Source organism: Epinephelus moara, chromosome 16 (genome assembly GCF_006386435.1).
Source record: "Epinephelus moara isolate mb chromosome 16, YSFRI_EMoa_1.0, whole genome shotgun sequence".
Lineage (NCBI taxonomy): Eukaryota > Metazoa > Chordata > Actinopteri > Perciformes > Serranidae > Epinephelus > Epinephelus moara.
The window spans coordinates 39,187,041-39,201,624 of record NC_065521.1 but is presented as its reverse complement, the minus strand read 5'-3'; the positions used below and the strand labels follow the sequence as shown (position 1 = coordinate 39,201,624).

The window sequence follows — 14,584 nt, the reverse complement described above, 5'->3', positions numbered from 1 at the left end:
AGAATAGTGACACTTTATACTATGAAACATCCCCAAGAAAAGCTACGAAACACAACTGGACATGTTCCAGTAGGAATATGATCCAAAATTTGGGAGAAAATTATCAACAACCAAGTTTACCTGTTTTCCTGACGTTAGCATGTAGCTACATGTACGTTAGCAGTGTAGCAGCAGCTGGGGAATGACTGTAATGGAGAATAGTGACATGTTCTACAATGAAAAATCACTAATAAAAGCCACTAAACACAACAGGACGGTTCAGCAGGAATATGATCCAAAATCTGGGAAAATTAACGACAGTAACCAAGACTACATGTTGCCCTGACCTTAGCATGCAGCTAAATTTATGTTAGCAGGGTAGTTATCGCCAGGGAATGACTGTAACTGACAAAAGCGGCCTATTCTAGTGTGAAACATGACCAATAAAAGCTACTAAACACAACTGGCCATGTTCAGCAGGAATACACTCCGGAATTCGGAGAAATTAACGACATCAGCAACCAAGATTACATGTTGCCCTGACGTTAGCATGTAGCTACATGTATGTTAGCAGTGTACTTGCAGCTGGGGAATGACTGTAACAGAGAATAGTGACAATGAAAAAACTCCAAGAAAAGCTATGAAACACAATGTTCCAGTAGGAATATGATCCAAAATCTGGGAGAAATTATCAACAACCAAGTTCATACGTTTTCCTGACGTTAGCATGTAGCTTCATTTAGCAGTGTAGGCTTATTTAATGTAAACAGTTGCAGTAGTGTGCCTGGAGCAGATGACCATATAAGAAAATCGGTCACACTACACCATCAAACTGCAGCCAGAGTAGAAAAAAGTGTTGGAAAGGAGTGTTTAGAACGATAGGAAACCTTTGGCTCACATTCATTACTTTAATCCAAACATCCCTTATTTTAACACTGTAAGACACAAAATAAAGAAGAGCATAATAAGTCCCCTTTAAAATATAAAGATATTGGGAAATATTGAAAGCATGACAGTAAACAGAGACAGATGGAAGATGAAATGTTCCTGTTGCTTTCAAGTTTTTTGATTTTACACTTTCTTAATCACTTAATGTAGGTGACAACTCAACATTCACAGTGAGTGGATTAGTTTCACTTCCTAATATCCACATTATTCTGCAATGATGGAACTGTAAACTGTGAAATTCAAATTTGTGTCTTTCATTTCCACTTTGCTGAAAACCTTTCCACCTCATGTTAATGTGCAAGCACAATAAAAAGCCTTTCTCCGTGAACAGTCAGTGTTAAACAAAAGCACGATCATGCAGGCCGTTTGAGCAAATTAAACTTTATGGGCTACTAATAGCACTTTTATGGCATAAATGGGTGCAAGAAGGGAAGTCTCACCCAAAGAACTCGCATGTCTGGTTTCCAAACTGAACGTTGACACTGCTGCCGGCGCCGAGGTTTTCTCCCATTATGGTTACTTTGGTGCCCCCAGACTCTGGACCTCTGCTCGGGGACAGACCTGTGACTGTGGGTGTCTACAAAACAGACAGATGCAGAGAAAGAGGTTAAGAGACACCTTGAGAGCAAATTAAAGGGAGAGGGAAGGAGCAGAGTAAAAGAACAAAGACAGGGACCAAAAGGCAGCGTAAAAGATGGATACTTTGAGGGTAAAAAGGGCAGCATCTCTGCGGTGCCTCTTGAAACCTTCACGTATTATCACAGATCCCCAGCAAATTACAGTTATTCATATTGCCAGGCCGATGGCAGTGGAGTGCAGCGCTGGTGGGAGAAAAGAGGATAAAACCAGGAGCTCTTAGAGTCCCTGAGAGATCCTCCTCCTTGTGTGTGTGTGCCGGGTTGTGTTTGAGTGAAGCTTTTTAAAGACAGTCTGAAAATAACTAGTGTTTACAGCTGCAGGCAGCTCGCCCGCCGTCACACAGACAGATGGAGAAATATCCGAGCAGACAGCCCGTCATACAGCAAAACACACATGCGGCAGTGCGCGCGTTCGCAGGCTCACAGACAGGCGCACGCACCTCTACGTGCACAAACCTAAAGCGACAATTTAAGAAACAACTAAATGCACACTGTCATTTACGATGCCCCTCTGCAGAGTGCACAAGAGTTGCTGGCTGAAAAGGACGGTCACACAGGGAGCGTGTCTTGTCGGGAAAATTGAAGCACGCTTCTGTGATGGTTTCTTGCAATACAAGGGAATTGAAAGTGGTGCCAATTCTGGGCTCTGCAAAGTATTCTTCGAGGAATTCCACTGCTTCCCAGAGTAGCAGCTGTAACGCTGGTGAGAAAAACGTACCCCGCATTTACATTTACAGAGCCGAGAGCATCAAAACTGTCAGCTATGTGTGACTTCCAGGATGCAGGCTAAAGCAGGTACCCTGAAAACAACTGTAGTAATTACTGGCTGCTGTTAATTGTTAAGGGAGTGCTAATTGTGAAGGTGTGAGGGAGCGCAAATGGAAAAGTAGATTATCTGTTAGCTGCAGGCTGAGCAGACAGCAAATGACAGAGACGGGGGAAGTGTGTGTGTGTGTGTGTGTGTGTGTGTGTGTGTGTGTGTGTGTGAACGTGTGAGAATGGGGAGTAGATGATGTTTACCTGCCGAGTGGAGTGCTGCTTTCCATTTTAGCAAGTTGATTGTTCATTTGTCTTTCTTATGACCCTGTCCAGCCATCCAATCACATTTGATCAACTATTTTCATTTCCCACTTTGGGTGAGCTATTGCCTACGGAATTGACCTGAAACATTACAAGAGCTCCAAGAAATCTCAGAATATATTCTTCTTCTCCTCATCCATTGAGCCGTGTTTAATTTAATGCAGCTCAGCCTGTGAGTTGTAAAAAACAAAACAAAAAAAAAAAACCCACTGATTTGCAAAATTGTTGAGTATATGAGGCTATATTAATTTAGCTTCATGATCCAATCTCAGTGAAGGCAAACAGCATCTACAACCAGAGAGCTGCACAGATCATTAATGAAAACCTTCTGCTGTTTATGGAGGAATAACAAAATAACAAGTAGGCACACAGAGCTGTTTAATTACACTGTCGGTAAGCATGGCAACATCCACATCCTTGTTCGCCTGTGGCCAACAAACCATTTCTTTGCAGGAAAAGTACAAATCACTTTTAATTGAACTAACTGTATATTTTGTATATTGAGTACAGCACACTTTACTGATGTACTTTGTGACCCAGAGGTGGGAGGAAGTCACATGTGCAAAATATAAGCAAGTCTCAAGTCTTAAGGCCCTGATGCACCAAGCCAACCGTCGACTGTTGGGCCATTGGTGAGCATCTGCCACACTCGTTGGTGTGGTGTGTCCCGCACCATTGCCCCTTGTCCACTAAGCCACCGACGCCCCGGGGTATTGTAATACATTTGCGGGTTTCTTTTGTTGCTTGTGCAGCCATCTTCCCAATGATTTCGCATATAACTCAGTCTGGAGCATGTCTCTGAAAAACCTCTATTTGGGGGACCATGTAGCTGTAACACTTCACCCTACCCCTCTATCCCAACAAGAAACAGGACACCCTATTCCTAGATGTGAACATGCAAGACGGAGGGGTAAGGGCTGGGTGGTAGCGGCAAGAGGTGTATTGGGATTGAGCTTCAGGATACAGAGCAATGACGTGTAACTGCAATCTTACCACAAAGGAGTAGTGCTGCGAGGAGCGGGCCCTCAGTTCTGGTCTGCACTCTCCAACACACAGCTGGACTGGACCAGGTCTGCTGTCTGCATGGGCGGCGTCCATCTCACATACAATCCTGCCAAAGACACAAAAGGATTCATTAAAGTCGCCGCACATAATAAAATGGGAAAGCAAAACAGCTATTCGAGACATTTCAGGAGAGAACTCAATCTTTCTAAAGAATAACTTGAAGCACAGAAGTTGTCTGTACGTTTAAATGCTTGAGCGAAGTTGGGAGAAAGTAATCAAAACACTTCTCTGCTTGATATCGATTTATCTCCCACTCTAAATGCAATCTTCTTTTGTTGTCTCACTCATTTCATTACGGGACACATCCAGACATCGACCAGGACCCCCTCGATGAAAGTCTTTAAATGAGACCGGTGCTCCTCCTCCCTTGGCACTTCAACACACCCAACCTGAGCGAAGTAAATTTCCCACCAACAACTAGCAGGCTCCCCGACAGCGCCGGAGCTGTGCCAGCGCGGGGCGTCTAATGTAAATCACGCAGCGGGATCAATACAGCTTTATCGTACCATGTGACCAGGTGTCGCCCAGCGCTGCAGGTGACTAGATCAAATGACATAATAAAATGAGGACGTCTATTGATCAGCGGTGCCAGGGAGTAGTGAAGTACAGGAAGTGATCAGAGTGTGGAAAGAGATATAATATGTGGTGAGGCAGATGGCGGGGGCAGAAGCAGCGCAGATGTATTTTTTCTCCAGTACTGATCATCTGAATTACAACAAATGGCTCTGAGAGCTTTGTTGGATGAAGTATGTGGAAGAGAGTGGCTAAAGGAGGATTTACTCACTGACAGAGCTGATATTTTTCTTCTCACAAGGCCTCAGAGAAACAGAGACCCGCTTGCTATCACCACCTGAAGGCCTTCTGCACCCGTCCTTTGTGAGGCGGCTTATTTGTAGGAAAATGTTTAGCTTTTGGAAACTGAAAATTCAATTGTATGTTCTCAGTCTCCATCAAGAGCCTGGCTTTCTGTTAAACCTGAGGATTGCTTTTAAACTGGATTCTTACTAATGAGGACTCAATTTGGCCACTACGAAAACGCTGCAGCACCAGCCCTAAAAAAAAGGGACTTTCTGGCTGCTAGAAAACACAAAAGTTGAGTCTTCACTGCAGTAGTGGCTTTCACACACCCCTCTGAAGTAGCAACATAAAAGACACATAAATATGTATGTTTTTTTCCTTTGTTGTCCTCCCCAGTCCAGTCCATCCTGGTGACTGAATCAAGGCTCAAAACAAACAGCGACGGTCAGATGAGGACATACTGATAATGAACCTGCAGCTAATTTGACCCCAAAAGGCTCTGATTAAAAGTTCAGCTCAGAACATCATCACAAAGACTCCAACTCCTTCGAAGTTAGACTGGAGGGGTCATAGGTTAGTTTTTTAATTTCACTCGGTCTATTTTTTTTTCTACACGCCATATAAATGAATTCCCTAGCTTGTCCTCAATTGGATTAAAGTGCTGTCAGATCAGTGCACTGCTGACAAATTGTCCCCTACAGCCAAGTGGCACATAGTGAATTTTAATTACAACTGCCCAGTAAAGAGCTAGGAACCACAGATATACTGTATGTCATCCACGCTATCCATGAGTGGCTGCTGTATCTCTGAAATACCACCAAACGTAGTTTAATAAATCCTGATTTAACGATCAAAACAAGCAGTATGTTACCAGAAAGTGTGCAGACACATGTACTGTATGAGTGTGACACATGTATACCATAAGACTGAGAGTATGTGAGTTACAGCCGTGCCGCAGTGCTGAGCTGTTCTCCTTCTGAGGGCAGAAGTAGGCCAAAGAAAGAATTAGGGTTAAAGGCTCCTCTGAGAGCCACGGCTGTGATAGCTTGTGTGTGTGACTGGGTACGTAAGTGCAGAAGTGTATGTGTGTCAGCTTTGCCTCAGTGCGCAGCTACACTGTACATATAAAACTTTATACTGTTCTTCAGCTGACTCCAAGGCAGTGAAGGGAGCACACTGACTGAAATTAACCAGGCTGATTAACCCTCAAAATATTACTATGATATTTTTATTGGAGCCAGTAATGCATGTATTACCCACATAATTGGGACGGCTGCGAACACCTGACCAATGCGCTAATAAAAGTAAAAAAGGAAGTTGTATAAAGAGCAAAAGTCCACATAATGAGGCAGGTTGGGGCGGCTGATGGGTCAAACAAACACACAACTTTCCCCCTCAGTGATGAATTTCCCAACAGGAACAATAAAGTATATCATATTGCATCGTGTCGTATCGTAACATACCGCACCGCACTGTATGGTATCGAATCGCATTGCATCACATCATATCGAATCACATTGTACAATACTACATTGTATCGCATCAAATCGCATTGCATCACATCGTATCCTTTTGTATTACATCGTATTGTATCGTATCATACCATACTGCATTGTATCACATCTCATTGTATCGTGTCACATCATATCGTATCATATAACATCATATCGTATCGTATTGCATCGTATTGTATCATTTCACATCATATCATATCACATTGTATCGCATCATATCGTATCATATTGTGTCGTATCGCACTGTACTGTATTGTATCGTTTCGTATCACATCGTACTGATCATATCATACCATTTTGTATCGTATCATATCGTATCACATCGTATTGTATTACATAGTTCTGTATCGTATCACATCGTATCTCATCATATCATACTGTTTCGCATCGTATCATATCGTATCGTAACTTTAAGCTTAAGGTACGTCATCACCAGTTTTGGGAATAAAGCATTACAAAAGTGACACGTATAGTAACAGACTATGTTTTAGCAGTAATGAAGTAACATAACACGTTACCAACAGGATTTCTGTTAATATTTTTACATTTAAAATTTCACACGTGGTACCACCCAAAATAAACAGTTTATTGTTTCCATTTTTTATATTCATCCACACTGATCCACATCGCCTTACCTCCACCAGTGCGCTACCAGAAAAAATATCCCCTAAAGGTTGTTTTGTCTCGTCATGTCATTACAGACTACATTATAGAAGGGTGTCTGTGATCATCTGGGTCAAACTGTACTGTGCATTATCATGTTCAATATGTTTCCATTAATGTACCGTCACTAACTCGACTTCTTCTCCGGAGCCTTTGTGCTCCACTAATCAAGCCTAATTCAAACATGTTAACATTTATGTAGGGACAGCCTCTTTAGCAGTATGTGTGTACATCTTCGACTTTCCGTAGCGAGATCTGCATCTCCTGGGGAGGTTAAACAACCACCCGGCCCACGGTTTCTCACACACGTCTTTGTGTCTAGCCGAGGGGGAGATGGGCAAGTTGTGAAGCATGGGCAACGTTTCATTAGTTCAGGGTGAGCGGGACAGGCTTTAACGTGATGTATGCACAGCATGGGACAATTAGGGAGGTAAACACAAGTAAACACACACAGCTGTTGTGGGATTGTTGCTGACTAGATGAGCTACAGAGAGAGAACTGGGCTAGTGTGCTGCGGCGACGGCGGGGTGCGGGGGGGAGAACAGCAATGTCAGGGCCAGACTGTCTGGACCTGCTCCAGTCTTCATTAAAGGCAGAGATGTTGGGAAAAACAGCTTTTTGTCACAGCGCACATTTATTTATCAGAGTTTGTTAGCTGTTACTTTCCACAGATGACACGACAATACCGCAGTCCAGATGCACAGTATGAACAGTGTTAATAAGTGATTTAACAAATGTTTTATTATCTTATAACTCTGTTGTGTTTATGGAAGTGTATTACTGCCACGCCAGAAAACAAAACTAAACAAAGCTTAACACTAAACAGCACAAAAAAACAAAACGGATGAGTATCACAAAATACCATGAAAAGTTTATTGTTATAACAAGATGTAAGTAACGTTTTTAAAAGATATTTTCACGTTATTTCAAGGTACAAACTTATCACTTTATGACATGAAACTTTTCATTCTTATAACAATATACAATTTATCTTGTTTAACATAAAACATTTCATGAAATAACTTGATAATTTATCGTTATACTATTAAATATTTCACATTATACAGTGAAAACATGTTGAATATGTGTGGAACTCTTGTTAAAATGAGGAAACGCTGTGCGGATAAATTGAGGACTATTGCTCATTTAGGGGCTGTACACATGCCGCGTTTTTTGTGCTCTCACATTCGTTGTTTTCAGTGTAGACATGTGGCAGGTGTGCTCAGACACCAGAGAGACACACGCGTTGCGGGGCACACGTGTTCCCAAGTGTCTATTCTTCAGAGCAAGATGGCTGCACCCTGAGCGTGCATCACATGTCATGTGGCGAGGATCAACCAGTCACAGCTGACAGATATCTTCTGTAAATATTCAGTCTGATAAATACGGAAAAGCTGATCATTTTAATGCAGAGCTGCCAGAGCTTTACATCTGTCCTATGGACGATAGGCCTACACACGTATATACAGCTCCTGGAAGAAGATCAGCTCTGCACTCAGGATTTCAGGTAAATAGGCTTTGATACGGTGCTTGTTAAGGTTGCTTAGCAACCTCAGACGCAACCTGCCACCATGCTCTTGAGAGCTGGCACAAGAGTAGCGCCCTGCACCTGACCTTGTGTTTCCCAGGTGGTTCAAGACGCAGCATATGCACGGACCCTTACAAGATTTGATTAAGATCTACTTCATGCTTGGGCATAATAATGTGAACATATCTTGTTATAATGTTAAAATATCTTGTTAAAGCACGAAAAACATCTTGTCATAACAAACTTTTTACCTTATCTGGTAGTAAGTCTTTTTTTTTTACTGGCGAGGCAGCAATATGCCGCCGTAAGAAATTGGGATGACTAATAATAATCTTTAAAAATCTCCAATGTCCAAGCTGCATTGTGAACAATATGGCCAACAATTTCCAGCTACCTTCAGTTAACTTGAAGGAAGTCTTCTAAAAATAAATCAGTATCAGTTGAATTCTGTGTATCTTAAATCAGCATAACAACAATAGTTTAAAATAATGATGCTGGTGCTTGTTCTGTTTGTGTGACTCACTGTTCAGCGATGATGTAGCCGTCCTCCACAGGGGTGCACCTCACCCCCGCCACCTCCACATTGCCCACCATGTCCGAGAAGGCCAGACCGAGGTTGGTGCCATGGATGGTCACCCGTGTGCCTCCCTCCGGCGGTCCAGCCACTGGGGTCACCTACAGGGGGCAAAGTCAGGGAGGAACTTGTAAATGCTTTTGGCTGCAAAGTGATTTTAAATGATGTTTTCTCTGTCTCGCAATCATAAATGGGCACAGGTTTCCATGGATGCTCAAGGGTAAATATGCTCTTACGGTCCAGGTGGCTGTAAAAGCAATTAAGAGCACTCTCCATGCCTGCGTCCACAGAATGTCACAACATGGCATGAGTCACGTCGCCAAGAGCGAGCTCTAATCACAAAAGTAGCTAATGGCACATGTTTTGTAGCTCTTCCTGTCTATATACGGCTTCGCCCTCACACTTTTAAACATCATCTTCTTCATCAGCTCCTTCCTTCAGAATACACAATGGTAAATCCGATAAATTCACAATCACAATTTTAACGGCACGGATTATTAACATTCTGGATAGGCGCCTGCTTAGAAATCGCTGCTGTTGCCATGGATGATAAATCTAACAAGGGGCCATATTAATGCTTAGTGCAGATCACCTACTCATAAAATACAATATGGCTGCCCAGCATGACCTTGGCACAGGGTGGCACACTGCCTTCTGTGCTGCAGAGCCCTGTGAGGCTCTAACCTGGCCATCATCCAACCCTTGACAAAAAAAGGAGGAGGAGAAAGGGGTGAGAAAAGAGGAAGGAGATAAAGAAAGAGTAGACACTGCTGTTCATTGGACAGGGAGAGCAAAAGGAGAGATAGAGGAGACTAAGAAAGAGGAGGGCAGCGGGGAGGAGATGACTGTCACTTTGCTGTGTGGAGCTCCGAGTGCTATGTAAACAATCAATATGCTATTACTGGCCATGCAAGCAGAAGGGAAAAAATCAACAGCCAGTTGTGCCCGCTTACTGAGCCGCAAAGCGCCACGTGACGGCGACCCTTGGAGTGGTGCGGCACGCCCTCCCCTCCCATCCCTAACCCCCCCCCGTGACACCCACCGGGGGCATTGCGGCTTCCCTGTGGGACGCCGGCATTGTAATCTAGATTCAGTGGACATTAATTGCTCTGGATGTAAAGTAAGTGTGTCACTGCACTGCCTGAGGGGTCTGAATACATGAATCTTTTAGCACTGCTTGGGCATGCAGGGTATAGAAGGGGGGGAAAACATAATGGCTAAATATATCCATGTCAGGCGATGGCAGCAGCTATTCGAGTAGACTTAGTGATGGTTACATAAGCAATGTAAGGGCCTGAGAGAGAACAAGAGAGAAGGAGGAGGGGGGCGAGGGCACGGGAGGCTAGAAGAGTGGAGGAAGACTAAAAGAAAGAAGAGGGCAGAGAAAATGGGATGAGCAGCAGAGGGAAGGTGGATGCCACTCCGCTCGGTCCTATCAGCCATGATGGATGACAGGTGAGGCAGGGATGGTGACAGGACAGCGCTGCTGTATCACAGATGGGCATGCTAAAAGCTTGGGAGACCTCCTCCTTCTACCCTTGAGGCTGAAATGGAGTCCTTCCCACGGTGGACCAAGCACAGGAAGACAAGTCTAATCCATGCATGAAACCCATTTGACTGAGCTCCCCATTGGCAGATAGATCCTTGATTCATCAGTGGATCATAGAAAAAGCACCACTTCAAAAGACTCACGCCACCAATGTCTCCGGGCTGAGAGAAGTGCTGCTCTTTGTCTCTGTGCCTGCTTTTCTTACACAAACAAAGGGACTCAATCTATAAAGGAGCCTCCGTGTACATGAGACTGTGGTTTGATTGCCTGTAAACCAGATCCTAATGACCTTTACAGACCAACTCGCTGCACTCTTGCTCTGTAGATAATCTTTCGAAGGGTGGAGTTTGTCTTTCTATTTCACTGCCTCCTTCTTTGCATCTCTTTCCCGTCTTTTGCTCTCTGTCTTTCATCAGCTCGTCTCCCTCAGGCTGGGTGACACATCCTCCTCCTCCTCTGAGCACCGGCGTGCTTGTTTGTCTTAACATACAGACTTTCAGAGGGAAGAGGAAGCCTCATTGGACATGCATGCACACCCTCCCGCCCTTAACCCCCCCTCCCGTCCCGTTCCCACCCAGTGCTGCCATGCCATGCTCCCTGTGTAATCCTTTTAGGAGCAGCGCTGCTGCCCGCCTGGCATTGTCACACTGTCAATAGAGGGTAATTCCCAACAAACAGCCAGGCAGCTTGCACATCGCACTCCGCGCTCCCACTCTTGTGCTTTCTGTACCATAATCTATTTCTCCAGCTCAGAGGATCAGAGCGTTGGCCACTTACCACCACGACTTCCTTAAGACATTCTGCAGGATTTGGCGACGACCAAAGAAAGACTAAAGAGGGGTGAGATGACCCAAATTGTGAGGAGGCGCATAAGGAAGTGTCTCCTTTGAGAAGATAATCTGCTACTTTGAGCGAAAGACAAACTCTGGAGAGAAATGGCCGTGGATGTGAGCAGCCCGGGGATGTCTGTCAGTGCGGTGTTGACTTATTCAGCTGGAGTAATGGTGGGGAAAGTTGTGCTGATGCAGCCAAGGCTAAACTCAATACATACAGCAGAGAGAAATGCACCGCCCCAGCTGCCTGCGGGCGATGCAAGCCTAGCATGTCACTGTTACTACAGTAGCTGACGGAGCTGAATGGCGCTCTCGAAGACAATTCAGAGCTAATAATGTTTAATCACCCCATCTACTGTGGAAATACACAATTTCAGCAGTTTTAACGTATACTCTTTATCATCAACCTTTAATACACACATTTATTACAGCGGGATCCTCACAGCTCTGTGATGTAGATTCCATTCTTGCCGTAGCTGGATATTTTGCTTTTGAAATTAAATAGCCCTTGATGCAATTTAGGAGCTTGCAGCTAATCTCTTTGTCTTTGGACTGCGCAGACTAATTCGAGCATGTCACATTTAATTGTGAGTAGCATTTAATGGGCTTGATAAAACCCCCACTGATCACTTGTTCCCTAACAAACTACATCCTAAATACTTTATGGGGTCTTAAATGTCTTGTAGTCAGGCGAGAGATACGGGCCGTGATGAAAAGGAGTTTTTTTTAGTGTGTAAAGAGGAGAAAACAAGAGACAGAATGATGAGATAACGGGTGTGTTTGTGGATGACTGAGCTTTTCTAAGTGAGTGTACCGATGCTGAGTGTTTGAACAGACCACTTTATCTTACCGCAAGGTGTAGATGCTGGCATTACTGCGTGTTGTCTGGCTGTAAGACTCACTTTACTGTGCAACATGTTCTTGTTTTATTGGCTGGTTTAATGGAGGTTAGCACGCGTACTGTACAGTGGCTCTCATAGGGTTACAGCACCGAGGCTGTACTATGATACTGACTGACAGGCCTATTATCCCTGTGGTGTTCAAAATATCAACAATAAGCATGCCTCCGCCGTGTGAGGGAGAAAGAAAAGAGAGGAGTCCTGCATTCTCTCTATCCTAAGGCAACAGCTAGATGTTTATATTCACTGTCACTGGGAGGCAGGGAAGCCTCTTTGCTATACTGTAAACTCATACAGAAGCCACAGCCAAAGCCTATTGAGGAGATGTCTTTCATATGCCCATCCAACTCCCAGCTTCATTTGATGTCGCTCCCTCTGCTGTTAGCAGGGGCTTACATCTCTTCAATATTAATGGCCCATGGTGGGAGGCACCATGGCACTTAATAGAAACATTAATTATTCAAAAGGCCTATCTGGTGGTAGGCACATCTACTAATGTGCTAGTATGTATACAAATCAGCTCATGATGGGGGCTTTGGTGCATACAATCAAAACCAAATTTATTAATAAATTCAGCCCACCAGGGGGATGTCTGCTTCTTAAAGAAACTGTAATCACTGAGAGACGAAGGGGGGTAGGGCGCGGCACAAACCAACGCCAACTCCACCGGCAGCGAACAGGAGAAACATCGGTGCGTCTGTGTGTGTCTGGAGTACGTGCTCATGTGAATCGTCCAAATTAATGCAGAGTTGGTTTTGCCACCTACAGTTGTAAACAGACTTGAGTTCAGACAGCCCACAGGGGCTCCAAACCCCCCACCCCCCTCCGCTCTTCCCACCTTTTCATGGTTGAGTTACTCTGCTGTGTCCTTTGTTCTCTGTGTTTCCACACTTCACCCCACTCAAACTCTCCATCCTCTCCTTGCTCCTATTCACAGTTTTAACACTATCCATCTCCTGAACTTAAGGGAAGGATTCACCCTGCAATACTCTGACTCTGCAACCCGCTCTAATTCCCAGGTCATCAAATACCGCTTTTGAAACCAATGCACACAGCGCCCTTATTAATTAAATTAATAACGAGGAAGTCCACGTTGGGAGGAGGGCAGTGTGGAGAGGGCTGTATGTGTCCTGTGTGAAACAAAGAATCATGTAATGCGAAACAATGATCTTTTTCTAAACCTAACTAAATACTTTTGGTGCCTAAACCTTCCTTTCCTGTGAACACTGAAGTTTCTGTGTATACATGTATACATGCATGGACCAGAAACTGTATGTTTTCTGTAAACATGGAACTTTATTCTGAAGAAACAGCACATTCTCACTTAGACCTCATCATGGACTTTCAACGTCCACATACACCGTGAAAGGTACCCTGGGTGCGTTGGTTGGTGACGTTCTGGGACGCCGTGTAAAGTTCTGCTTGTTACATGTTCGGGCTGAGAAAGCCATGTGTAAGTAAGGTAAAGGAGGTTGTTGGGTCGGTGCGGGGAGCAGTGAGACCTGGCATTGGGGGAGTGTCTCTGGGACGCCAGAGATCACTGTCTAGCCTCCTGGAGGTGTCGTGGGACCAACTAGATGAAACACTGGTGAAAGGAGGTTCCCACCCGATGACCCCAAAGACATGTTAGTTATCACTACTCACTGGTCTGTATAGTTAAGCCTTGCTATAATAGCTAATCATAGGGCTTAGGAGGTTATTCACTGAGCGCTGATCCTTTCTCTAGAGCACAAACTTCTTGTGTTTATTTGAACTGTCTTCTTTCAAATACACAATGGTTAGGTTTAGGCCACAAAAGCAAGTGGTTGGGTTTAGGAAAAAAGAACAGGGTTTGGCTTTAGAATCTTACAGGACGCAACCACTGCTCTCTCTGGTGAAAGTCGGTGTTTGTTGGACCCATCCACCACCCGTCCCGTCCGCCCGAGTCGGACTTTCGTCACCTTAACTTTCGTCCTTGTCCTGCTGTGTTTCCCCCCAGATGTTACAGCAACTGGCCGCGTATCATGCCGACGTTAAAGGACGCCTTTTTTGGTGGTTTCTGATGCTGCAAGTCACTGCCCAGGCGCCGGATTTCGACGACTTCGGAGTAAGACCGGGCTCAAAAAGACTGTGCGCGTGTAAGGAGCGGAAATTGTACGTATTCTATAAAAATTGACCTTTATTTTGCAAAGGCATTGTATTCATGTAAGGAACGAAAACTGTACATCTCCTGTAGACACAGAATTTCACTCTGAAAAAACACAGTTTGCATGTAAGAAGCAGAAACCATCACATCTAAAACCATCGTATCCAAAACTGAAGCTAAAGGTGAACCTAGAGCGTCACAATTTGAATTGAGGGCCACTGACCCAGCTGCTGCATTAGACGAGTTAGGCATGAGAACGTCTTGGATGTATCATGAGTCAGTCAGATATTATTTTACTACACTTCTGTGTAATAACTTTTTTGGCATTCCCTCTTTCCATCATATTACATTTACTTCCTCGAATGCCTTTTGACACTTCCCCTGCAACATT

General features: G+C 44.3%; 1 protein-coding gene across 1 annotated transcript in view; it reads right to left on the bottom strand.

The window, feature by feature from the left end:
- plxna2 (plexin A2) overlaps positions 1–14,584 on the bottom strand; it is a 272,248-nt gene that overhangs the window by 77,342 nt on the left and 180,322 nt on the right. Inside the window, exons 13-15 of the mRNA XM_050064354.1 lie at positions 8,737–8,888; positions 3,639–3,756; positions 1,368–1,504 (exon numbers count right to left, since the gene is read on the bottom strand). Coding sequence (XP_049920311.1) covers positions 1,368–1,504; positions 3,639–3,756; positions 8,737–8,888 — 407 coding nt within the window. The remainder of the gene's footprint in view (positions 1–1,367; positions 1,505–3,638; positions 3,757–8,736; positions 8,889–14,584) is intronic.